This window comes from Hyperoodon ampullatus (genome assembly GCF_949752795.1).
Source record: "Hyperoodon ampullatus genome assembly, chromosome: 1".
NCBI classification, from domain to species: Eukaryota; Metazoa; Chordata; class Mammalia; order Artiodactyla; family Ziphiidae; genus Hyperoodon; species Hyperoodon ampullatus.
In genome coordinates this window covers 108,500,093-108,525,819 of record NC_136914.1, presented here as the reverse complement: position 1 = coordinate 108,525,819, position 25,727 = coordinate 108,500,093, and the positions used below count along the sequence as shown (strand labels likewise).

The following is a 25,727-nucleotide window of genomic DNA, read 5'->3' as shown; positions in this document are numbered from 1 at the left end:
ACAATAGTATAGAAAAGAATTAATTACCTAGGAATTAACCACAGAGGTGAAACACTGGTACACTGGAAACTATAAAACACTGCTAACAAAATTTAAAAGAGACATAAATAAATGGAAAGATATGTGTTCATGGACTGGAAGGCTTACTATTGTTAAGAGATCAATACTATCCAAAGTGATCTACACATTCAATGCAATTCCTATAAAAATCCCCATGTTTCTTGCAGAAATAGAAAGATCCATCCTGAAACTCATATGGAATTCTCAAGGGACACCAAACAGCCAAAACGATCTTGAAAATAAAAAAAGTTGAGGTACTTATACTTCCTGATTTCAAAACTTCCTACAAAGCTTCAGAAATCAAAACAGTGTGGTACTGGCATAAAGAGAGACATAGAGACCAACGGAACAGAATAAAGAGCCCAGAAATAAAATCTTACATATACAGTAAAAGAAGTTTTGACAATAGTGTAAAGAACATTCAGTGGAGAAAGGACAGTCTTTTTAACAAATGGTGCTGGGAAACTGGATATTCACATACAGAGGAATGGAGTTGAGCACTATATAATGCCCTATACAAAAATTAACTCAAGATGGATCAACAGCATACACGTAAGGCCTAAAAGAATCAAACTCTCAGAAGAAAACATATGACAAAAACTTCATGACACTGGATTTGGCAGTGATTTCTTGGATATGACACCAAAGGCAAAGATAATAAAAGAAAAAATAGACGAATTTAACTTACTGAAAAATTTTAAATTTTGTGCATGGAAAGACATTATCACCAAAGTAAAAAGACAACCCACAGAATGATAGAAAATGTTTTGCAGATCAAATCTGATAACGGATTAATATCCAGAATACTACAGAGAACTCCTAAAACTCAACATAAAAACAAACAACCCAATTCAAAAATGGTCAAAGAATTTGAAGAATCATTTTTCCAGAGAAGATATACAAATGGCCAATAAGCACATGAAAAGATGTTCAACATCACTAATCATTAGGGAAATGCAAATCACAACAACAAGGAGATAGCACCTCATATCCATTAGGATGACTATTATAAAAAAACTGAAAAAAAAAGCAAGTGTTGGCTAGAATGTAAAATAGTATGGCTGCTCTGACAGTATCCGCAAAAAAACTAAGAGATAGAATTATCATATAACCCAGCAATTACACTTCTGAATATTTACTCCAAAGAAGTGAAAGCATGGTCTCAAAGAGATATATGTACCCCCAAGAGCACAGCAGTATTCTTCACAATAGCTAAGAGGTGGAAACAACACAAGTGTACACCAACAGACAAACGACTGAACATGATGTGGTACATACATACAATGGAATATCATTCAGCCTTATGATATAAAGGAAGGAAATTCTAACACAGGCTACAACATGGATGAACACTGCAGACATTGTGCTAAGTGAAATAAGCCAGTCACAAAAAGACAATACTGTATGATTCCACTTATATAGGGACAGAGTAGTCAAAATCATGGAGACAGAAAGTAAAATGGTGGCTGCTAGGGGCTGGGAAAAGGGGAGAATGGGGAGTTGATGTTTATTTGGTACAGAGTTTCAGTTTTGTAAGATGGAATAATTTCTGTAGATTGTACAACAATGTGAATGTACTTAATGCCACTGAACTTCACACTTAAACATAAGTAAAATGGAAAATTCTATGTTAAGCACATTGCACAATTCAAAAAAATTATTTAATTCTGTGCTTGAAAAAAAAAGGCAGAGAAATATATTTTATAAGAAAATATGTCAAAGTAAGTTAGATATTCCTTGGAAGCCAAAATAGAATGATTATGATCTTCTAGTTTATACCATTTAGCACTTTCCAAGTTTTTAATAATATGTACTTGTTTTTATATAAAAAATAAAAGTTGAATTTTAAAAAGAAGTTTGGTGCTTATTCAAGTAGTTTTGTGAGGTTAAAAGATTTTCAACAGAAACAAATTTCTAAAATTATGATAAAAATTATTAAACAGTATTTCCTAATAGAAATTTTCTCCAAAATCAGTAATTTACAAATATACATTAGGAATTCACCTTGATTTTAACTCTCTCTAATAAAGGGCAAAGATTTTTCTAAAGTTCTGTTTATTCTTTAACTATGATACTAAGGCATACTTTTTGGTATTATTGATATTACTGCTTCCTGCTTTTGAGACTTTTCATACAAAATTCACGTATATGTGATAATTACAGATTTTTTCCAATTTTTGAGTTAAGGTTTAGAGAATCAAAAAGCATGCTAGGGCTTCCCTGGTGGCGCAGAGGTTGAGAGTCCGCCTGCCGATGCAGGGGACGCGGGTTCATGCCCCGGTCTGGGAGGATCCCGCGTGCCGCGGAGCGGCTGGGCCCGTGAGCTATGGCCGCTGAGCCTGCGCGTCCGGAGCCTGTGCTCCGCAACGGGAGAGGCCACAACAGTGAGAGGCCCACATACCACAAAAAAAAAAAAAAAAAAAAAAAAAAGCATGCTAGTCATGGTTTTAAAAAACTTCATATTAACAATCCAACGTATTCATTCAACAAATATTTTTTTTTAATCTATCATGGATAAAATTATCTTCTTTATTTTCCTAGAGTATTCAAACTATCCTATCAAAACTATAACTCGTAAGTATCACCTTTCATCTTTCCATATTTTCTTTTTAAAATGCTATTAATTCATTTCATCATCTCTCTCCTTCCCTCTGTCTTTGCTTTTTAACCACTTAACTCCTCAGACTTTTAAAGGGTTAACTAACTAAAAGAGAAAATGTATAAGCACTACAATTATCAGCAAGTAAAACTATCCTTGTAAGTAGTTAATTTATGTTGAAAAAATCTGAAATACCTACCCTGATAATATATATACCAAATACCTGAAATAACGTTTCAATGGCTTTAACATATTTCTTTGATATTAATGTAAGAAAATTATTTCATTCAAACAAACTGAATAAATATTAAATGCTGAATACCCTGCCAGAAAACAGGGATAACAATGGTTAAAGAGATGTGGCTTTTTTCCCACAGAATTAATGATATTGTTGTTAGTATGTTTCTTTTATAAAACTCTGCAAACTAATTGAGAATATATTGAAATCTACTATTTTCTTAAATGGAATACCTCCTGATATGAAATAATTTTACTTATTACCTTAACATCCACAGTTGACCCTTAAACAACATGGGGGTTATGACCTGACCCTCCATGCAGTTGAAAATACGTGTATATAATTTTATAGTTGGCCCTCCATATCTGCAGTCCCCCATCTGCGGATTCAACCAGCTGTAAATAGTACAGTACAGGGGTATATATTTATTGAAAAAAATCCATGTATAAGTGGACCCCACAGTTCAAACCCATGTTGTTCAAGGGTCAACTGGAATTTCACATTAAATATCTGCTATTATCCACAATGACTCACTCAATTTTGACAAAATTTAACGAACTAAGGAAAATTATATGCTACTGAATGATTTATAAAAAGTACCCTCTTATCGTTCACCTACAAAGTCTCATTCAACACAGTTCTTTCACACTGCATACAAATCAATCAAGTATCTCTCAGCAGTTGTCATTTCATGTTTCCCCTAGCTGAACAGAATAAACTATTTATGGACTAAATATGCTGAAAGAATACTAACAAAAAGACACACAGAATTCTTTAACAAAATGAAAGCAGTATTTTGAAATATCTGCCAGATACTTCCAAGCCTCCTCAGGAATATTAACCTATAATCACTAAGATAAATCTAAACTTATATTTAGCTCTTATTCTTTTAAAACAAACAACTGAAAATGCTTAATGAAATAGAAATATAGATCTTACCAATGCAGGCCACTGAATCTGTTTGCTCTTTGATCCCTGAGTCTGGCTAGGGTTGTTCCTTCTGGCCCAGATTAAGTGGTATTCCACCAAGAAGGTTGAAAAATCTTCATAAACTTTAACCCACTCTCGTTTATCCCACTCAAGATGATCAAATTCCACATACACCTATGGAAAAGAAAACATAAACTCCATAAACAACGCAGAGTGTGATATTTTAAAATATAAGCCATGAAGTTAAATTAGAAAAGCCATTAACAAATTCATTATTCAAATTAGTATTTCTCTTAAAAATCATTATCTAACATCTCCTTAACCAAATTATAACCTTATTGTATGGCAGGAAGATAAACTGTAAGTTTATTAAGAAAAGCGATTTACACAATATTGGTCAGTACAGACCAGCGAATATCTACTAAAGACATACTAAAGAACTATGTTGATACTGATGATTCTAGAAGCAGAAGTCAGGAAATGTTTTCTGAGGACCAAATAGTAAATATTTTAGGCTTTGCAAACCATATGGCCTCTGTCATAACTAATTTCTGACTTTGTAGTATCAAAGTAGCCACAGACAATATGTAAAGAAATGAGTTTGGCTTTGTTCCAATAAAACTTTAATTACAAAGACAGGAGGCAGTGCAAGGATGGTTCAACATATGAAAAATCCATCAATGTAATATACCACATTAACAGAATGAAGGAAACTACATGATCATCTTAACTGACAAAGAAAAAGCATTTGACAAACTCAACACCCTGTCATTATAAAAATAGTCAAACTAGGAATAGAAGGAAACTACCTTAACTTAATGAAGATAATAATGAAAATCTCACAGCTGAATCATAATGATGAAAGACCGAAAGCTTTTCCACCAAAACAGGAACAAGACAAGCGTGTTGTATTTGGAAAACTGAAGCTGACGCTTCTATGCTAAGTCATTCAATCATTCAACTCTTCTTTCCCCACTGTCATCCTTTTCATTCATAGAGCTGTCCTCCCTATTACATTATGAGTTATGCTGGAGGCCGTCTTCTTTTTTTTTTCCACCCATCTTTTGCTCCCTTACACCTGAAGTGTTTCAGTTTCCATTTATTTAAATTCTGTTTGTTCTTCTGGCCTTGTTAAAGTTCTTAGAGGATGTTGAGAACCCCCACTTCGATTCAAACATTTGAACATTTACAAGCAGTTTTTTCCCCCAGTTTATATTAGTATATAATCAAATAATGGGTACAAGCTCACTGAGGGCAGAACTGTTTTAGTGTTCACTGCAGTGCTGCATACATACAAAGTGCTTAACAAATATTACGTATCTCCTGTCTCTTGCAGTCAACTTTTAAACATGGAGGCAAACTGCTAAAACATATGTTTGATTTTGAGATATCTGTGCTCCTGCCCATTAGGAAGCTAGTTAGATATGCTTACCTATTAGAATTGGGAAAGAGAAATACATTGTTCAAGGATTTAATCTCTGTTCATCGTTATCCACATGAAGGCACAGAAGAAGCTCTGTTGGCTTCTTCTAAAAATGCATCCTTAGGGGTTGAGCTGAGGTACAAATGGTGTTATGCACATATTTCAAACTATACCACTTTCTCCACTACTTTAAATCTTTCAAGATTCTCAATTACTCAATTGGGGTATAAATGGGTTTTGGGAAACTCCAGGAAACTGAAGCTGAGATAAGGCTCAGGAAAACCTTAGCGCTATCTTTGCTTTCCCCTCATGGACAGTAATATGGTCTTGTTGACAAAATATTTCAGCGAAGAACCTAAAAAAACAAGGTTTATATACATCTCTTTATCTAAAAGGACATATTCAATGTAAATTCTTCCAAATGCAAAGCCCCTGATATAAAATTAAAACTTTCAGCTTGAAGTGAACTTTCTAAACTCATAGTTTATCTTGCATGGACAGCGTCATAGGCAGTTTTAGGAAATCTGCTAGGACCTTGGGGACAAAAGGAAACTAAAACTAGACATTCTGCTGCTTCTTTGCTATGCAGCCAATTTACCTCCGTACTATCAAGAACAGTGAAGGATTTGAGATTTGACTGTAGACAGACAGGTAGGTAGGTAGATAAATAGACAGTTGTGTATGTGTGTGTATCTCTTATTTTTCTACAAAATAAAACAATGACCAGTAACTAGGAAAAGCCCCTATTCTTTCACAATATACTCTATTCAATGACATTTATAAAGAAAATTAAAGTCACACAACTGTTTCTGCTGTAAAATCAAATGATGTAAGACAAATTTAGTTATTTTTACCATGGTTTCAATAATAATAATAATAATAATGTTGATATTATATCAATTTAGTGCAATGCAGGCCTCATCTTTTTATTTACTGCAAAGGAAGGGTGGGGATCTACATAATGTCATGTGAGAACTATGAAGAGTTCCCAGGCTTGATCCTGCCAAAACCAACCAGCCACCACAGGCTAAAACTACTTAGACTCTAAGAATCTTTAATGTTAAAAATAAAAGCGTTAGACTACACTAACATTTCTCAAAATATAATCTATATTATAGAATCATCATGTCTTTGTATATAAATAAGCATTAGGGAAGCCAAATAAGTCATGCACAAAGTTCATGAACTAATCAGTTAAAGTAACAAATGTCTAATTTTACCAGAGGTCTTCTCAAGTCTTGTAACATGCCAGTGTTCATTATGCATTATTAATAATAAGAGAGTTTATACTGTGAGATTTTTCCCAATTTCTTTGTCCATAAAATCTTCTATTATGGGGTACTTAATATTTTTCTATAAAATAGCAGTAGGGGGAAAAACAGACAAGTTTTTTCACACGATTTACCTGTCTACAAATTTATATTTATATAAATAATTTGGTAATAAGAAATCAAGGGGGAGGGAGAGGAGGGAGATTAGCAGATGCAAACTGAATATTATATATAGGATGGATAAACAATAAGGTCCTACTATATAGCACAAGGAACTATATTCAATATCCTGTGATAAACCATAATGGAAAAGAATATGAAAAAGAATATATATAAATAACATACATAACCTTTTAAAATAGCTTTTATAAACAAACAAACAAAAAAAGAAATCAAGGGGGGGCCAAAACCTGGTCATCTCTGCCCAAATACTCAAGGAGGTAGGTAACTAGATAGTAAATTAATGGGGTTTAAAGTGTAATACAGTAAATGTTTTACTCAAAACATTAAAAAATGCCCTATGCCTTTATAAAATCAGAAATGTTTAACTATGGCTTATTCATTCATACATGTTAAAAATTAAATTATCAAATTAAAATGGTAATTATAGCAGATTAGGTTAGTTTACCTTCCTCTCTAATGAATAAAGCATATTTATTTCAAAAGATATTTTATAAGCAGATATTTTATATAAAAGTAAGTAATGAAATAGAGGAATACGATAAATCAACAAAGTAATGTTTCTATTATTACTGGTCTAGAGTCGTATTTAAAATAAGTTTTCTAGATTATTGGAAGAAATTGTGAAAACAAAATTAAAATCATTTGGTGACTTCATTTATTAGTTAAGACAAAAAAGACATTACAGAAAATAATTTCATGTAAATTATATAAAATAAGGAAGCTAGGTCTCTTTTTAATTTTACTTTACAAAAAATGTAAACAAATGTAACCATAATTTTAGGTTACTTCAAAAGTTTACACTTTTATTAACATTAAAAAGGGTCAAAATTAATAGGCACTCATGAACTAGTCCAAGCTTAAACAAAGGGTATGTTGAGCAATAATCAATAAATCTAAGAATTACTTTAAAGAAATAGGTTGATCTTAGAAAATAATGAACTGTAAATTTAGAATTAAACCTGAGAAATAGTCTGACATAATCCAAGGTATAAGCATTTTGAAACAATGTTAAGTGGCTTCTGCTATTTCCTCTTTTTCTTATTACAGCCATCCTAGTAGGTATGATAAAATCCAACATTTTAATAAACAAGTATTATATTCTGTGTAGTTATATTAAATTTGCTATGGTGAACTAAAAGTCATAAGGACAATTCTACAGAGGAGTCCAATACATATTCACACCAAAACAGTATATTACTGTAATGACAATCACAAGTAAAATTACAATACACATTGTGATATACAAATCTAGGTTCTAAAAATTCTAAAATAGTCTGGGGATCACAGATAATCATTCATTTCTCAAGGGGCATTCAAACCTCTATCAGAGTTAACCAGTATTATTGATAATGGAAATAAAAGCAATACCAGTAACAACAAAAACAGCTAACACTTCAATAGTGCCTGCTATGTCCATATATTAAGCCATTTAATCATTACATATACCCTGTAAGTAGGCACTATTAGGATCAACTTTTTCAAAAGCAGAAACTGAGATACAGAGAAATTAGTTGCCTAAGGTCAAACACCTAGTAAATGATGGAGTCAATGAAAACAATAAAATAGCTTCTAAGAGGCTTCACAGTTACACAGCAGCATAGTCCCTACAAGGTGATGCACACAGCAAGTGATAAATCACTTGAATAGAGAGGGATGTCTGGGTAGCTGACTCCTTTGTGGCGTAAAGGTAGAAGAACCACACACTTAAAATGGCCCTAAGATTTTCCACAATGAGTCTGCAAGTTAGAGCCCTAGGGGGCAAAATGAGAAAAAGGGTCAAACAAAGATAGCAAATAGTAAAATAAAAGAGACCAAGCTTGCTTTCAGTATCTATATTGTTTAATAAAAGAGACTAAGCGTGCTTTCAATATCTATATTGCCTACTCCTCTTCTCTATGAATTACTTACCTAATAGTCTTACTACTTGGTGAACAACAAGATGCATCAAGAAATGCAAACTATTCAAAGATGCTTAAGTTACAATTACCTTCTTTACATCTAATGAAAAAGAATTATATTCCCATCATCTTCAAAGTTCCTTATTACATTATATAATTCAGTATATATACTACTATCTTTTGGATAAATTATGCATAGTATTTAACATAATATCATTGATGATGATGACTGTCTTAGTCTGCTTGTGCTGCCTTAACAAAATACCATAAACAACAAAAACTTATTTTCTCACAGTTCCAGAGGCTGGAAGACTGAATAGAGCAACGTCTGTTTATGAGGAGGACTCTCTCCTTGGTTGTAGACAAGCTGCCTTCTCACTGTGTGCTCACATGACCTCTTCTTTGTGGGAGCACAGATGGTCTCTTCTTATCAGGGCACTAATCCAACCATGAGAGTCCCAGCCTCATGACTTCACCTAACCCTAATTATCTCCCAAAGACCCCACCTCCAAATACCTTCACATTGGGAGTTAGGACATATGAATTTGGGGGGACACAAACACCAAGTCTATAACATTAGTAATGATAGCAGCAGCTAAAATTTGAGGGCTTACAATGTGTTGGGTAAGGTTTTACAAAAGAGAAAACTAAGGCAAAGAGAAGTTAAGCAATTTATGACTTTTGGACAATTATTCAAATGATACACAACTGAAAACGGCTAAAAAGGACAAAAACCATCAGTTCAGCTCTTTTTTAGCATAAGGAGGCATTTTAGAGACCACAGTAGTTTCTAGACAATATAAAAGATGATGAGGAAGAGAGAGAAGGAGCTTTACCAAACAAGGAGGAAAAAGCTTTCCAGGAGCACAAACTCTGGGGATGCTTTTAAAGCACAGGAATGAATTAATGAAGAGAGCTCTTCTATGGGTTAAAAGGGATTCCTGGGAATAGTTTACAAAACTGAAGGCATTAGGAGGTAACTCAAGAGTTTAGGGCCTCCCTGGTGGCGCAGTGGTTGAGAGTCCGCCTGCCGATGCAGGGGATACGGGTTCGTGCCCCAGTCTGGGAGGATCCCATATGCCGTGGAGCGGCTGGGCCCGTGAGCCATGGCCGCTGAGCCTGCGCGTCCGGAGCCTGTGCTCCGCAACGGGAGAGGCCACAACAGTGAGAGGCCCGCATACCACACACAAAAAAAAAAAAAAAAAAAAAAAAAAGAGTTTAAAGGAGAGGGAGAGCAACTAAATATATAACAAAGAAAAACCTAAGTTAAATGCAAAGTCCTGAATACTACAAATGCTTGTTAATAAATCCCCAACATAATTTGTTTAGAGAAGACTTAAATTCTGGTTTTGGTCTTTTGAGACATGATTAGAAATTGTATTAACTATTAATGTTTTTATAGGAAAGAGGTCAAATGCAGAAGCTCCCATAATATATCATTCCAATTCTAGGAGTACTTTTAAAAGTAGGTTGGAAATCTTACAACACAACATGAGTATCAATCGTCTAGTAAGTATGTTAGCTTTTGATTTTTTTTTCCTTAGCAATTGATTATTAGCCTCTTAAGCTCAGTCCTAGAGCTCCACAGTTTTGAAAATTTATGCTAGCAGTCTTCTACTTTCAATCACCCAACTGGCAAGCCATTCTCAAAACTTTTCTGCCGCTATTACTGCTACCAACTCCAAATCCAGTGACCCCTTTCATAGCTTTCTCTTGCAGCTACAAGATGCTTTGTTCCTTCCTTCTTGTAAAAGAACTTAATAAAAAACTGGGTCTTTCCTCCCCCTATCTATAACAGAGACTATACTATGTTCTTGTCTATAACCATGTGGTCTTTCTTTAACTGGGCTCCAGAAGACAGTGTAATAGGCAGTAGCTGAGGCAGCTCAAAATCATCACTGATACTCTTCTTTTCAGATTTGGTTTTCCAGTTAAGTAACTTCTCAAAGAGTTGGCCAGAGGTAAAATATATTTCTTTGATACTTTGAATTAAAAAATCAAGTACTTTTATTCCTTATTTTCACAGTACTGAAAACTACTTCTGCTTTTACTTTTTTTTTTTTTGTACTGTTAATTTCCTCCATTTACCTTCTGAAAAAGATTTTTAAGAAAGTTACCATAGAAATAAAGACTTGCTATAACAATGTAAAGCAGTGGTGAATGTCCTTTCTTTATACTATTTATAAAGAACTCAGCACTGGGGCATTGGTAAGTGAGTCATAAAATTAAAATACACTTCTGTTTCTCGATCTAACTGTTCATATGTATGTTAATAAAATATTTAATTAATTGGGATCGAGAAACATGCTACTTATTTTATCAATGAAGAAAACTAAGTAATAGAGGAAAGTGTACCTTGAAAGGCAGAAACAAATATATCTGAGCAAAAATGTACTGTGCTCTAAATATATTATTTTTATGTAGGACAATAGCACTGCTATCCATCTAAAATACAACAGAACTAAAACACGAGCTAAAAGGCTCCTAACGAGCCAAGAAAGATGTTACAAATTCCATTCCCTACAGGCAAATGCACTTTACCCAAAGGTAAACTCTCTCGTCTTGTGTCAGACCTTACTGACACTAGTATAAAGATAATAATAATAATAAACTACATTATCTAGTTTCCAAGTCTAAAGTAGATTATAAAAGCAAAACAGGGAGAGAGCCTCTGAAGACATGATTCCATAGCATTCTAAAAACTATAAAAAAGTTTCATGAAGACTTTAGAAAATCTTTTACCCTAGGACTCAAAATTGGTCAGAAAATAGTATCACTGTAGTATAATTTATATTAAATGGGCATTTAATTGAAAAATATACGCAAAACATTTTTTAAAAACCCTCTATCATTTACTTTCATAGCACCATATACTTTGTATCATGTGACACAAATGAAATGTCTGTGTATATTTAATGTTTGTCCCCTCTACTACTAGTTTGTAATAAATATCTGTTTAATGAGTGATGCAGAAAAAGTCTAAATTTATATCCAGAATCATCTAAGATGATGCAGAAATGTATTTTAGAAAACTCTCATGCAAATGGCTAATGTATTTAACACATATTCTATAACATTCATACACCAGCTTTATGCATAATTGCCAAAATTTGGAAGTAACCAAAATGTCTTTCAATAGGTGAACAGATAAACAAGTTGTGGTACATCCATACAATAGAACATTACTCAATGATTAAAAAAAAAAAGTTAGACCATCAGAATGAAACAACTGTCTTTAGTCACTGTCAAAATTCACTACTAGTGTATTACTTAAAGTTAATCAGTCCTTCTTTAATACTTCTACACTTCCAGTTAACTAACACAGTATTCAATATCAGAATTTGTATTTGGACAATTATACAAGACTTTTCCTACCAACCTAAGGTCTCAAGACAGTGCCAGTAAAGAGTGTTATAAAGAGCACTGGGGAAAGAAATTTCAGCCACCTAACTTTTGAGACATCAACAGCACCTTAAGCAGTTAAGTCATCTGAAATTATAACTAAAACTAACAGAATTCTTAAATAATGGTATCAGAATATTCACTATCAGAATAAGTACACTCATACTAAAATTGTGCACTCATTTTGAGGTAGATATTTATTTTTTCTATTGCAGAAAGAAAACCGTAAGATTCCAAGTCTTTTTATTTTTATTGTTTTATTTTTATTTATTTATTTATTTTTGCAGTACGCGGGCCTCTCACCGCTGCGGCCCCTCCCACTGCGGAGCACAGGCTCCAGACGCACGGGCCCAGCCGCTCTGCGGCATGCAGGATCCTCCCGGACCGGGGCACGAACCCGCGTCCCCCGCATCAGCAGGCGGACTCCCAACCACTGCACCACCAGGGAAGCCCCTATTTTTATTTTTTGAATTGAAAACTAGGGCTTACTATCCTTGCCAAACATTTTAGATACAAGAATTACTCTAGGCATAGGAGAATGACCTCATTATGTTTCATCCCTATCATATACTTGGCTGATACCTGTATTAAAGGATAGCAGGTGTCATTACAAAGGGTCATTGCACAATTATTATTAGGTGTCTCACCCATATATGCTGTATTCCAAGACACAATTATCACCACAGATCCTTGACACTTACTTTGTGGAGATCATCTGGACTTCCTTGGCCTCAGACCCTTTGATCTTAAATTGAGTCTGAAACCATTTAAATTTCCTGGGCTGCCAAATTATCTTTCATGTATTTTCAAGAATAGAGAGCCCTGTGTGGTGTTTTCTGTAAACATAAAGAGGATAGCCTACCAAGCAATGATCAAAATATGGAATATACCTTTGCTTATTTCCAGGAACCTAGTTTTAGGCCATCTACCTCATAGGGCTAGAAAATCTATTAGTGGATCTATGTAAAAAATGTAAAGCCAATTTGTTGTACTTTTGGAGGCCCCCCCAATTAATTTTTTAGCAATAAATTTTTTTTTTTTTTTTTGGCCGTACGCAGGCTTCTCACTGTTGTGGCCTCTCCCGCTGCGGAGCACAGGCTCCGGACGCGCAGGCCCAGCGGCCATGGCTCACGGGCCCAGCAGCTCCGCGGCATGTGGGATCTTCCCAGATCGGGGCATGAACCCGTGTCCCCTGCATCGGCAGGCGGACTCTCAAGCACTGTGCCACCAGGGAAGCCCTAGCAATAAATTTATGATTGTACTTTTCTTTCTGCCTCAAGGATACTGTGGCTAGCAACAGGTTTTATTATGAATTTGCTGAGTCATGTCTAAAAAGCACATAGTTACCATTAAGACTTTACCTTACTTCAACTATAAAGGATAGCTCCATCTGGCAGATAAAAGTATGAATTTTTAAATTTATGAGAAAATAAACATGAGGAATATCCCTCCTCTCAAAAAAAACAAATAACTTGCACCTTTGAGACTGTATGTGCATTCTGACAAAATATACCTTTATCCCTAACAGAATTCAACCATAAATAAATAATGGACTCTTTCTATCATGGTGGGCCAGCAATCCAGTTTGACAGAGACTGATCTCTGACTGAAGCTGAGACTAAGCACCAGAGCCCAGAAACCTGAGAGAGGCACCTTGGTTTCTGGAGTCTTGGGCGGGAAGAGAATATATAACGCCATACACTCCTGATTCGCATCAAAGCAGTTAGCAGTATCTTAAGATAATAAAAAGTAGCAGAAATTGATCAAAATACGTTTAGGATGTGTATGAGAAAATTACAAAACTCGCATTTTAAAAAATGAAGGTCTAAATAAAAGGACAGATACACTGTGTTTGTTACTTTAAAGACTCAATATTCTTAAAAAGAAGTAAAATTTCCCCCCAATTGATCTATAAACTCAATGCAATTCCAATAAAAATCCCAGCAGGATTTTTGCAGACTCTTAAATTTATATGAGAGGCAAAAAGTTATAAAATAGACCAAACAACTTCAAGAAAGAAGAAAAAAGTTGGATGACTCACACTAATTGGTTTCAAGACGCACTACAAAGCTACATTAATCGACAGTGTGGTAGTGACAAAAGACACACAAATGATTGTAAGAGAATAAAGTCCAGAAACAGATCCATATAGAACTGACAACTGATTTTTGACAAATGTATAAATGCAATTCAAAGGAGATAACCTTTTCAACAAATGATGCTGGGATAACTGGACACCCCCATGCAAACTAAACAAAACAAAACCCCCCAAAACCCTTCAATCCATACTTCACACCATATACAAAACGTAGGCCAAAACAGGTTATAAAGTTAAACGTAAAACCTAAAACTTTTTGGAAAAAAGTCTTTGTGGCAAATAATTCTTAGAAATGACTTCAAAAGCACAAAACATAAAAGAAAAAAATGTAATTACTTAGATGTCATCAAAATTTAAAGTTTTTGCTCTGGGAAAGACAATGTTAAGAAAATGAAAAGCCACAGACAGGACAAAAACATTTATAAATTGTTTATCTGACAAAAGACTTGTATCCAGGATGTATAAAGAACTGCCAAAATTCAGCAGAATGAAAACAAAGCAATCGAAAAACATAGGAAAAGATTTGAACAGATACTTCACTGAAGAAGATATACAGGTGGCAAATAAGCTAATGAAAAGATACTCAAAATCATTAGTCATTGGAGAAACGCAAATAAAAAGCACAATATTACTGCATACCTAACAGTATGGCTAAAATTTCAGCCTTGTGAAATAAAACTTGTACTTATACAAAAGCCTGTGTATGAATGTTTAGAGCAGTTTTACTTTTAATAGACAAAAGCTACAAACAACACAAACAGGGAATGGATGAACAAACTATGGTATATCCATATAATGAAATATTTCTCAGCAATAAAGAGGAAGAAACTACTGATACATGCAACAATATGGATAAATCTCAAATGCATTAGGATAACTGAAAGAAGCCTGACTCAAAAGGTTATCTATTATATGGTTCTATACACATGACATTCGGGAAAAGACAAAACAAGGACTGAGAATTGATTATTAATTGTCCAGGGTTAAAGGGGGTGGAGGATTTGAAGGTTTGACTACAAAGGAATGGTAACAAAAGAAAATTCTATGGGAGACTGATTCAACTGTTCTACATATTGATTGTGGTAAAGGTTACCCTACAATGCCATTGTCCTAACTCAAAGAACTGTTCACCAAAAGAAGTAAATTTTACTCTAATTAAAATAAAAAAAATAAGTAGAAAATTTAAATGAAAAGGTAAAGAAGGAGGAATGAGCATGATGGAAAACTATGCCACTGCCTTCTCCCAAAGGAATGATGTAATAGTATTATACTTATTGGTATTCTACTATAAAGCTTCATATGCCTTTTGGGGTAAAGAATAAAATAATGGGATGGCAATCATATATTCTGATGGGCCAGAAATTTCTGCAATTGTACATTATCATGGTATGGGTTGATCCCAGGATCTTTTTTCCTTGAGAAACAGAAAGAAAGAATGTAAGTCCTCTGACATGCCCAACTCCACACTTCCCATTTTTTGCTTTGAAAAGGCAAATGTGGAAGTAGAAGTGAGGGTGAGGAAAGAGCTATGCAAACACTAACAACCTGAAATTAACACACACACACACTCCCCAAATGCCATATAACTGGTAATGTAGCAACTTCAGCTGAAAGAGAAGAGCATGCCCTAAAATGAAAAGGACAAGAATGTCAGGTCCCAGAAATTTTAAGATATGGAACTTATTTATAAACTTGCAAATGTTTCGTTTCCAGGAGCTCATAGAAGGGGATACCCCAATTTTTTAAAGAGAAACTAATGATACCTTTTCATCATAGGCACAAGGGGTCACTGGAGCACAGAGTTATTAGGTATGCCTTGTGCTACACCTAAGGACTTTCCTTTTGTTCAGCCAAAAAAAGGAAACCAACAGATGGTACACTTAACTGTATTTCCGTTTTTTTCAGCTGAAGAAAGATTTTACAAGACTGGATTTAAATTACGCATTTTTTCAACAATCAAACTCACGGAATGAATTTTTCCTTCTATCAAACCCTATCAACAAAAATGGTTTTGCTCTCTTAATTCTGATTAGGTCAACTATAATGCTTGAATTTAATAAATATCCACAGAGCCCTTCAAATGAAAATCACCACTATTTAACTGATCTCATCTTTTAATCTATGGTTCTCCACCACAAGAGAGTGAAAGACACAAACACTTAAATTCATAAATAATTCTTCAACTATTTAGTATGCTAGATTAGATTACTGACAGATTTTGGATACAAGAAAAGATATCTTGAAAAATCTAATTGTTCTATTTTAGTTTTAACTTTTTTTTTTTAAAACCCCTCATTTGTTTATTTATTTATTGTTGGCTGTGTTGGGTCTTCGTTTCTGTGCGAGGGCTTTCTCTAGTTGTGGCAAGCGGGGGCCACTCTTCATCACGGTGCGTGGGCCTCTCACTATAGCGGCCTCTCTTGTTGCGGAGCACAGGCTCCAGACGCACAGGCTCAGTAGTTGTGGCTCACGGGCCTAGTTGCTCCACGCATGTGGGATCTCCCCAGACCAGGGCTCGAACCTGTGTCCCCTGCATTAGCAGGCAGATTCTCAACCACTGCGCCACCAGGGAAGCCCTTAACTTTTCATTATATAGAGAAATAACAATGGATTCCCATGTGTCCATCATCTAGCTTCAACAATTTTCACCTCATGGCCAATCTTCTTTATACTAAAAAAAACATTGTTAATTCTGCAAAATTATTCATTATCAGTCATCATTCAAGTTTCCCAGGATAGTCTTTTTTTTTTCCTTTTCAGTTTGTTCAAATTAAGACCCAAATAACTTCCACAAATTGCAACTGCTTGACATGATTCTTACATCTTTTTATTTATATAGGTTCTACCATCTCTTTTCCTCCTGCAACTTTCTTGTTAAAGACGTCAAGTCATTCGTTCCAGTCTTCAGTTACCTGTATTTTGCTGATTATACACTTCTATGGCATTTTTAAACATGTTCCTCTGTCCCTGTATTTTCTGTAATTGTTGAATCTAGAGTCTTAAATTCTGAACTGATAGAGAAGACAACCTCACACACTGTACCGTGTTCTTCATTGACGCATATATGTATTACCATATATCTTTCTGTGGTAATAGCAGCCAATGACAAATATTGCCTAAATCCACTACTTCACTGACAGTTGCATAATAGTGATACACAAATTTTACCATTCCTTCATTTACTATCTGGAATATGTCTAATTAAGTGAAAATTCCCCTCATCAAATCTTCAGTATCCAAGAGGTAGTTTGTTTAGGAAAGGAAAAGTAAATGCTCGATTTTTATGAGTTTTTCAAATACAGTTGCCCCTCACAATATCTGCAGGGGACTGGTTCCAGGACCACCACCCACCCCCCGCAACTCGCACTCATGGACACCAAAATCCACGATGTTTAAGTCCTTTATTTAAAATGGCGCAGTATTTGTGTATAACCTATGCCCCCCCCATGTATGTTAAATCATTTTTAGATTATGTATAATACCTAATACATTGTAAATGCCATGTAAATAACTGTACATACAATGTAAACGCTATGTAAATAGTTTTCAGTGCTGGGCAATTTCAAGTTTCACTTTCTAAAATCCACCCCCTTCCCCCCAAGTATCTTCAATTCATGGTTGGTTGACTCCACGGATACAGAACTCAGAGATATGGAAGGCCATGGAAAACAGACTGTAATGAGTTAGTATCCTAACATCCCAGAATGGTAAATAATGAGAGGTTTTTAGGGGAGGGATCATTATTAAAAACTCTTGGGGCTTCCCTGGTGGCGCAGTGGTTGAGAGTCTGCCTGCCGATGCAGGGGACATGGGTTCGTGCCCCGGTCCGGGAAGACCCCACATGCTGCGGAGCGGCTAGGCCCGTGAGCCGTGGCCGCTGAGCCTGCGCATCCGGAGCCTGTGCTCCGCAACGGAAGAGGCCACAACAGTGAGAGGCCCACATACCGCAAAAAAAAAAAAAAAAAAAAAAAAAAAACCTCTTGGATTTAAATAAATGTAGTAATGCTTCAAATCACTGTAGTTTTTATTCCTATTGCTTTCAAATTTCCCATCTTTGGCCAGTGAGAGCCTCTTCAATTAGTTTCTGAGTCTTCTAGACATGACCTTAGTAGTCTTTGATAGCTTCCTTGCTTCCAGAATAACAAAATACCCCAGGGTCATCTTGTCCAACTCCTGCCTCAGACCTGAAATCAACCATATATCTATATATACTTCTCAATAAGAAATAGCATTCAGAGACAACAATCTGGGTTCTAGGAGTGCTCATTACTCCTGAGCTGGTCAGATATACTGGTCAGAGTTAGTATGTCTTGATACTTCCAAATAAAATTCTACATTTTTTTTTAAAACAGCATCAATCTTATATTCCTATCTCATTTCTCCCATATTGAAGAACCTGTTAAACAATGACACCAACACAAATCCATTTACTTTGTTGCACAATACATATACAACAATCTAGGAATAAGAATACCAACACTGTGATTAATGAAAACATTGTTTTTATGTTGCTCTTTTGTCCTTAGGGTATAACCTATTAGGCATGTACAATCAAGTTGCTGTGTTATAAAGTCACTTAAAATAATTCCTTCCTATGATTATACCACTTATGCTTCTTTGCTTCATTTTGCTTTCACTTTTAGGATCTTTATTTTTTAATGATTCAAACTTGTTTTAAAATTACATAAAACATTTACATGGTTTCAAAGTCATACCTAAAAATATATATATATTCACAGAACTCTAGCTATTCCTTCCATCCTTGTTCCCTATGATGGATTAGTTTTTGGTTAATCCCTAGGTTAAAAAAAATCAAACAGAAATGCACATATACTATATATATATTTAGTTAAATAACATACTTTATGAATTTTTCTCTATCTTATTATTTTTATTTCATAATATGTATACTGGCCATCATGTCACAGAAGATATTGCTTATTTGCTTGTATACCTATAAAATATTTCATTGGGTAGATGAACGTTTTACTCAGTCACAACCCTATTGATGGGTTATTTCAGTCTTTTGTTATTATAAATGGGGCTGCTATGACTGCAGCCTTGTGCACATGTCCTTTTGTATTTATGCCAATCTATGTTTGGGATATATTCCTAGAAATAAGATTTACTGGATCAAAGAGTAAATGAGGGGCTTCCCTGGTGGCGCAGTGGTTGAGAATCTGCCTGCTAATGCAGGGGACACGGGTTCGAGCCCTGGTCTGGGAGGATCCCACACGCCGCAGAGCAACTGGGCCCGTGAGCCATAACTACTGAGCCTGCGCGTCTGCTCCGCAACAAGAGAGGCCGCGATAGTGAGAGGCCCGCGCACCACAATGAAGAGTGGCCCCACTTGCCACAAGTAGAGAAAGCCCTCGCACAGAAACGAAGACCCAACACAGCAAAAATAAATTAATAAATAAACTCCTACCCCCAACATCTTCTAAAAAAAAAAAGAGTAAATGAATATGAATTCAGCTAGAAATTTCTAAATTCCCTAGTATAGGAGGTTGCATCATTTTGTATTCCAATAGACAATGTCTGAGAGTGCATACTCCTCCACAAGTTCACCAAATGGATATGTTGTCAATATGGGAAGAGAAGGGAATGAAGCACAATCTGATAGGGTAGAAATTCTCAGTTTATTCACTTTTTCCCTTTTATTTTCTATTTTAATGATCTACTCTTATCTTTATTTCCTGTCTTGTTCTTAGTTTGGGTTTTATTTGCTCTTCTTTTTCTCTCTTAAGGTGGAATCTTAGGTCACTGATTTTACTTTCCTTCTTTTCTTATGTAAGTATTTAAACTTATAAATTTCTCTCTAAACCAACATTCATTCTCAGGCACTAACATTCTGATGTGCTATATTTTCATTATCATTCGGTTCAAAATGACTTCTAATTTCCCTTGTGATTTCTTCTCTGACCTACCAATTTTCCAGAAGTGTATTGTTTAATATTAAACATTTGAGGTGTTTTCCCCAGACATCATACTGTTATTGATTTCTAATTTAATTCCACTACGTTCCAAGAATATACTCTTGTATTATATCCATACTTTTAAATTTATTTAGGTGTTCCAATATGTATTAATTAAATCAAGGTGATTGATAGCTTTTCGGATCTTTAATGTCTTTGCTAGCTTTTTATGTAGTTGTTCTACCAACTGCTGAAGGACGGGTGTTAAAATCTCCAACTATGACTGTGAAATTTTCTAGACAAAATCTCTGTCATTCTGTAAAATTCTGCTTATGTATTTTCAAGCTATGTTATTAGGTACACATATATTTGTCACTGTTATGTCAGAACTGTCCCACTTTTTTTCTGATTATTAATACTTTCTTGAGGAGTACCTTAGCCACATCAACTCTCATATGGCTACTCTACACATGGTTTATCTTTTTCTGTTCATTACTTTCAACCTATCTGTGTCTTTGTATCTAAAGTCAATTTCTGGTGGACCGTATATGCTTGGATCTTACTTCTGTTTTATCCATTCTGACATTCTCTGTCTTTTAATTGGACTGTTTAAGTCATTAGTATTTATTGTACTTATTAATATGGTTGAATCTATCAATTCACTACTAGTTTTCTGTTTGTCACCTCTGTTTTTTGTTCTGTTCCTCTTTCTCTGCCTTCTTTTGCATTGCTTGAGTATTTTTTAGAATTGTATTTTAACTAATGAAAATTTAAACTTTCTAGTAGCCACATAAAAAAAGGAAAAACAAGACAGGTGAAATTTTAAAATACATTTTAAGCTAATATATCTAAAGGTTATAATTTCAACAAGTAAGCAATATTTTAAGTTGTGATTTTTACATTCTTTTACTCATACTAAGTCTTTAAAATCTAGTTTGTATATTATATTTATAGCACATTTCAACTGGGACTAGCCACATTTCAAGGGCTCAACAGCCACATGTAGTTGGTGGCTACCATATTAGACAGACCAGCTCTACCTCATTCTGTAGTACAATGTATCTTTTCCTTCATTTTCAGAGTGACAGGGTTACCTTTAACAGTCTTTGTATCCAGAATTATTTGGTTGCACACTAAAACACTAAATTATGACTCAAACATTTAAAAATGATTTATATGTGTTCACTTCACTTAGCATTTTAATGAAACTTATTTATAAATAAATCTAAAGATTTTAATTAATTTCAATTGATGCAGTTTTCTTTTTAAATCTTTTTCTTAAAAACTACAAAATCCTTAATAATTTTTAAATGTCTGTTAGCTGAATTTTAAAACTGAAGAGAAACATGAATTTTACTAATATATTTTCAAAATGATAGTAAGCTATCATGTGAGGAGTTATAAATGAAAGGATATGTAATATACGATCAAAAAATAAATTAATAAATATAATGGTTTCTGTAATTATGGATTTCATATGTGACACGATCAACCAAGTCTATTCTGTTAAAAAAATAAGTAATTCCCATATTATGTGAGAATATGGCAGGCTATCCTATAAACTTTTCCCACAATTACTTATTTTCTCTATAGGGAAAGGTTCCCAAACATGTGCTACATAGAAAAAAAAATATGGTCCCCAAAAGATACATCAAACTGAACTGCATTCAAAATGAAAGAGAAATTATATATTTTCTTAGACTATAAGATATGAGGATATCTGTACATATTCTAGATTGTACGTGTTTCACAATAAATCCAGAGGTATGACTGAGTACACAAATGTTGGTTACCTAATGGCATTTATGGTTGTCAGAGGAGCTAAAGCTTTCTAGGAGCCAAGCAAAACATAATGAGTTAAATAAGCCAGTATTCACTATGTGATATAAAAACATGTCCATAGGGCTTCCCTGGTGGCGCAGTGGTTGAGAGTCCGCCTGCCAATGCAGGGGACACGGGTTCGTGCCCCGGTCCGGGAAGATCTCACATGCCGCGGAGCGGCTAGGCCCGTGGGCCATGGCCGCTGAGCCTGCGCGTCTGGAGCCTGTGCTCCACAATGGGAGAGGCCGCAACGGTGAGAGGCCCGCGTACAGAAAAAAACAAAAAAAACAAACAAAAAAAACATGTCCATAATTGCATTGTTACCACTGATACAATAAATGCAGTCATTTAATTTGGAGTCCTACAAGTGGCCTATGTACACTTTAGTATCACTTTCTATGACAGGCTAAAACAACGGAGTATAAATAATTAATCTGTAGATTCATCTGAAGGTAAGTTTAGAGCTATGCTATTCTAGAGAATCAACATGAACTACAAATGTGATCCAACTATAATTTTAAATTTTGTTAGACACATTTACAAAGTGAAGAAAAACAGGTGAATTCTACAAATATATTTTCAAATATATATATATGAAAATATCATTTAATGTGCAATCAACAAAAACAATTCATGCAATATTTTAGGCTTATTTATACTAAGTCCTCAATGTTTGTGTGTATTTTACACTTACATCAGATCTCAGTTCACACAAGCTACATTGTATAGTCACATGCGGCTAGGGCTACCTTACTGAACAGTGCAGGTTTAGACTATCTGGAAGATGAAGTATACTAAGCAATCTACCCTAATTTTTACTGCAGTTGTCTTTTGATAAAGACTGGGGAGCTTTGCTGCAACCTGGAGAGGAGATACTTTATGTGAGAGCATAGCTAAAATTTAAAAATCTTTCAAGAAGAAGGTAGGATTGAGCTCCTCTTTAACCACAGCATGTGTTTGAATAAATGACCATCAAGGAAGTAGATTAAGGGGCACAACCAAAATCTTCAATAGAAGATTTTGTCTGCTCAAACACAAACGTAAGTAAGCAATCTAATTCCCCAGGTGCTATGCCCCAAAATTTGGCTATTAAAATAATTATATAATTATGTTACATAATTGCCATACACACCAGCAATTCTACTCCAAGGCATCTACTAAAGATACTCAACACAAAGATTTGTATCCACATGTCCAGAAAAGCATTATCCATAAATGTCAAAAAGCAGAATCAACTTAAATATGTGTCTATAACATGGTCAATGGATGAACAAAATAAAGGGGGGAAAAAAGCTAAAAAAAGAAGGCAGACGCAAAAGTCTATATATTGTGTGAGTCTGTTTATGTTAAATTCTAGGGAAGTCAAAACTATTTTGACAGAAGAGAGATCAGGGGTCAGGAGTGGGGACTTAAGGCAAAGGGACATGAGGGAACAGTTATGTTAAAATGTATACTTAAAATAGGTAAATATTACTGCATAAAAATATTTCAATAATCCTACTAAAAAATTAATATACAGTAAGAAAAAATATTTAGGCCAGACTGTTTTCAAAAGTTAACCCAACATTTACTTTAGTCGTCAAAGTAATGAAGCTTCAAGGTAAACCTTTTAGACAAAATTAGAAATTTTATTATTGATCTTTTGATTATAGATAGTGGCTGAATCATTATTTACTGATTCATTGTGTTTTACACTCAGTGGAAACTCTACAAGTGCCTATTACATGTAACTGCGATACAACAGAAGTCTTCAAATACATTGTGTCATTCTACTTTCACTATAATCCCATGAAGAAAAAAAGATGAATATTATTTTAACATATGACAAAACTATTATCACAGAGGTATCCAAAGGTTCTTCACATACTAAGGGTTGTGACTAAAACTGAAAATAGAAACACTGATGAAGCGTCTAGGATGCCTTCTATTATACTTCATACTGATACCATTCTTAGCAGGGAGATTTGTATGAACCTGCATTGTTAACTTTTTAATTAAAACTGCCTATCCAGGGCTTCCCTGGTGGCACAGTGGTTGAGAGTCCGCCTGCCGATGCAGGGGACACGGGTTCGTGCCCGGGTCCGGGAAGATCCCACATGCCGCGGAGCAGCTGGGCCCGTGAGCCATGGCCGCTGAGCCTGTGCGTCCGGAGCCTGTGCTCCGCAACGGGAGAGGCCACAACAGTGAGAGGCCCGCGTACCACACACACACAAAAAAAACAACAAAAAACTGCCTATCCACTGAACTATTTTAGCTATTCAATACACAGGGTCTCTCCCCAGCTCCCAATCCCCATCCAAAAACTTTCTTGCCACTCCTTCTTTTGTCAAAACATAAAATCCTTTGTTGCATCATCTCCTATTGCTGAGACTGAAATGTAGCACCACCAGTTACAAGTATCTCTGAAATAATGCCAATATAAAAAGAGAGCTCCAATTCTAGCAAAGGAAAATATGAACACAAAATACTTTACTTGGTTATTCTTTTTTTTTAAATTATTTAATTGTTTATTTTTATTTTTGGCTGCATTGGGTCTTCATTGTCGCACGCAGGCTTTCTCTAGTTGTGGCTAGCGGGGGATACTCTTTGTTGTGATGAGCAGGCTTCTCATTGCTGTGGCTTCTCTTCTTGCAGAGCATGGGCTCTAGGCACACGGCTTTAGTAGCTGCAGCACGTGGGCTCAGTAGTTGTGGCTCGTGGGTTCTAGAACGCAGGCTCAGTAGTTGTGGTGCACGGGCTTAGTTGCTCTGCAGCATGTGGGATCTTCCCAGACCAGGGCTCGAACCCCGTGTCCCTTGCATTGGCAGGAGGATTCTTAACCAATGTGCCACCAGGGGAGCCTTCCTTGGTTACTCTTGAACATTAATTCTGCCCTACAGCATTCTAAAACATAACTCCTGAAAACCTACCACAATGATCTCTGGAATAATACCAGCAAAAATCCAGCATATCGTCAACCTCTTCTCTGAATTTTGTATCCTTTGCCCTGTTCCTCTAAATGAAGTATGGCTCTTCTTCAAAAACACTGTTTTTTGCTGGTAACCTCTCCAATTATGACTGTTTTCCTTCCCAGATTCCTTGTACTACTGGGCTTAGAGTTGGACTAGGTCTCTCTCTATTCCCCACTGCACAGACCATACTCCCTCCTTGATCATCCATCCTACCTCAACCACGCCCCTCCCCTCTCCCTGGTTATATACTTTCTCCATATCCTCGATTTCAAACACTTCACTCCTGGAACACTACCTCCTACATTTCCAGCTAACTCTGACATATTCAAGCTGGACCAATCGATCAACCCCCAACCCAGGGCCTACAACTTTTCATTGTTGTTCTATTATACTACAATTGCACTATAAAATATGTAAAGCTAGAAAAGCAATTTGCAAAAATGCTAATGAAAATTATCCAACAGTGGTGCACTGATGTATGTTTCCTAAATTTTCCAAGAATGAACATAAATACCACTTTTAAAATAACACTGAAGGTTTTTTAAAAATAAAAAAGTTAATGGAAGAGGGAAGGCGGGGTGGGATGAATTGGGAGATTGGGGCTGACATATATACACTACTACGTATAAAACAGGTATGACCTAAATGGGAAGGAAATTTTAAAAAGAGTAGATATATGTATACGTATGACTGATTCACTTTGCTGTACAGCAAGAAACTAATACAACACTATAAAGCAACTATACTTCAATAAAAATTAATTTAAAAAAAGTTAATGGAAGAAAATTACCTTTAAGTAATTATTCTTATCTTACCCTTCATCTAAGTTATCCTTCCTTTAAACCATTTCCTACTCTTACTGGCTAAATGCACGTTGAGACAGCATAGCTAAGAATGGCTTAAATTACTATATAGTGGTATGAGTGGGAGGGATGTGA

The 25,727-nt window shown here is 35.2% G+C and overlaps 1 protein-coding gene across 3 annotated transcripts in view; it reads right to left on the bottom strand.

Annotated features, from left to right (window-relative positions):
- JMJD1C (jumonji domain containing 1C) overlaps positions 1–25,727 on the bottom strand; it is a gene marked incomplete at its 5' end in the record, with an annotated part of 271,806 nt that overhangs the window by 190,497 nt on the left and 55,582 nt on the right. For all 3 annotated transcript variants that reach the window (XM_079717100.1, XM_079717101.1, XM_079717102.1), the window contains one exon: positions 3,837–4,001. In XM_079717100.1, the coding sequence (XP_079573226.1) occupies positions 3,837–4,001 (165 nt within the window). The remainder of the gene's footprint in view (positions 1–3,836; positions 4,002–25,727) is intronic.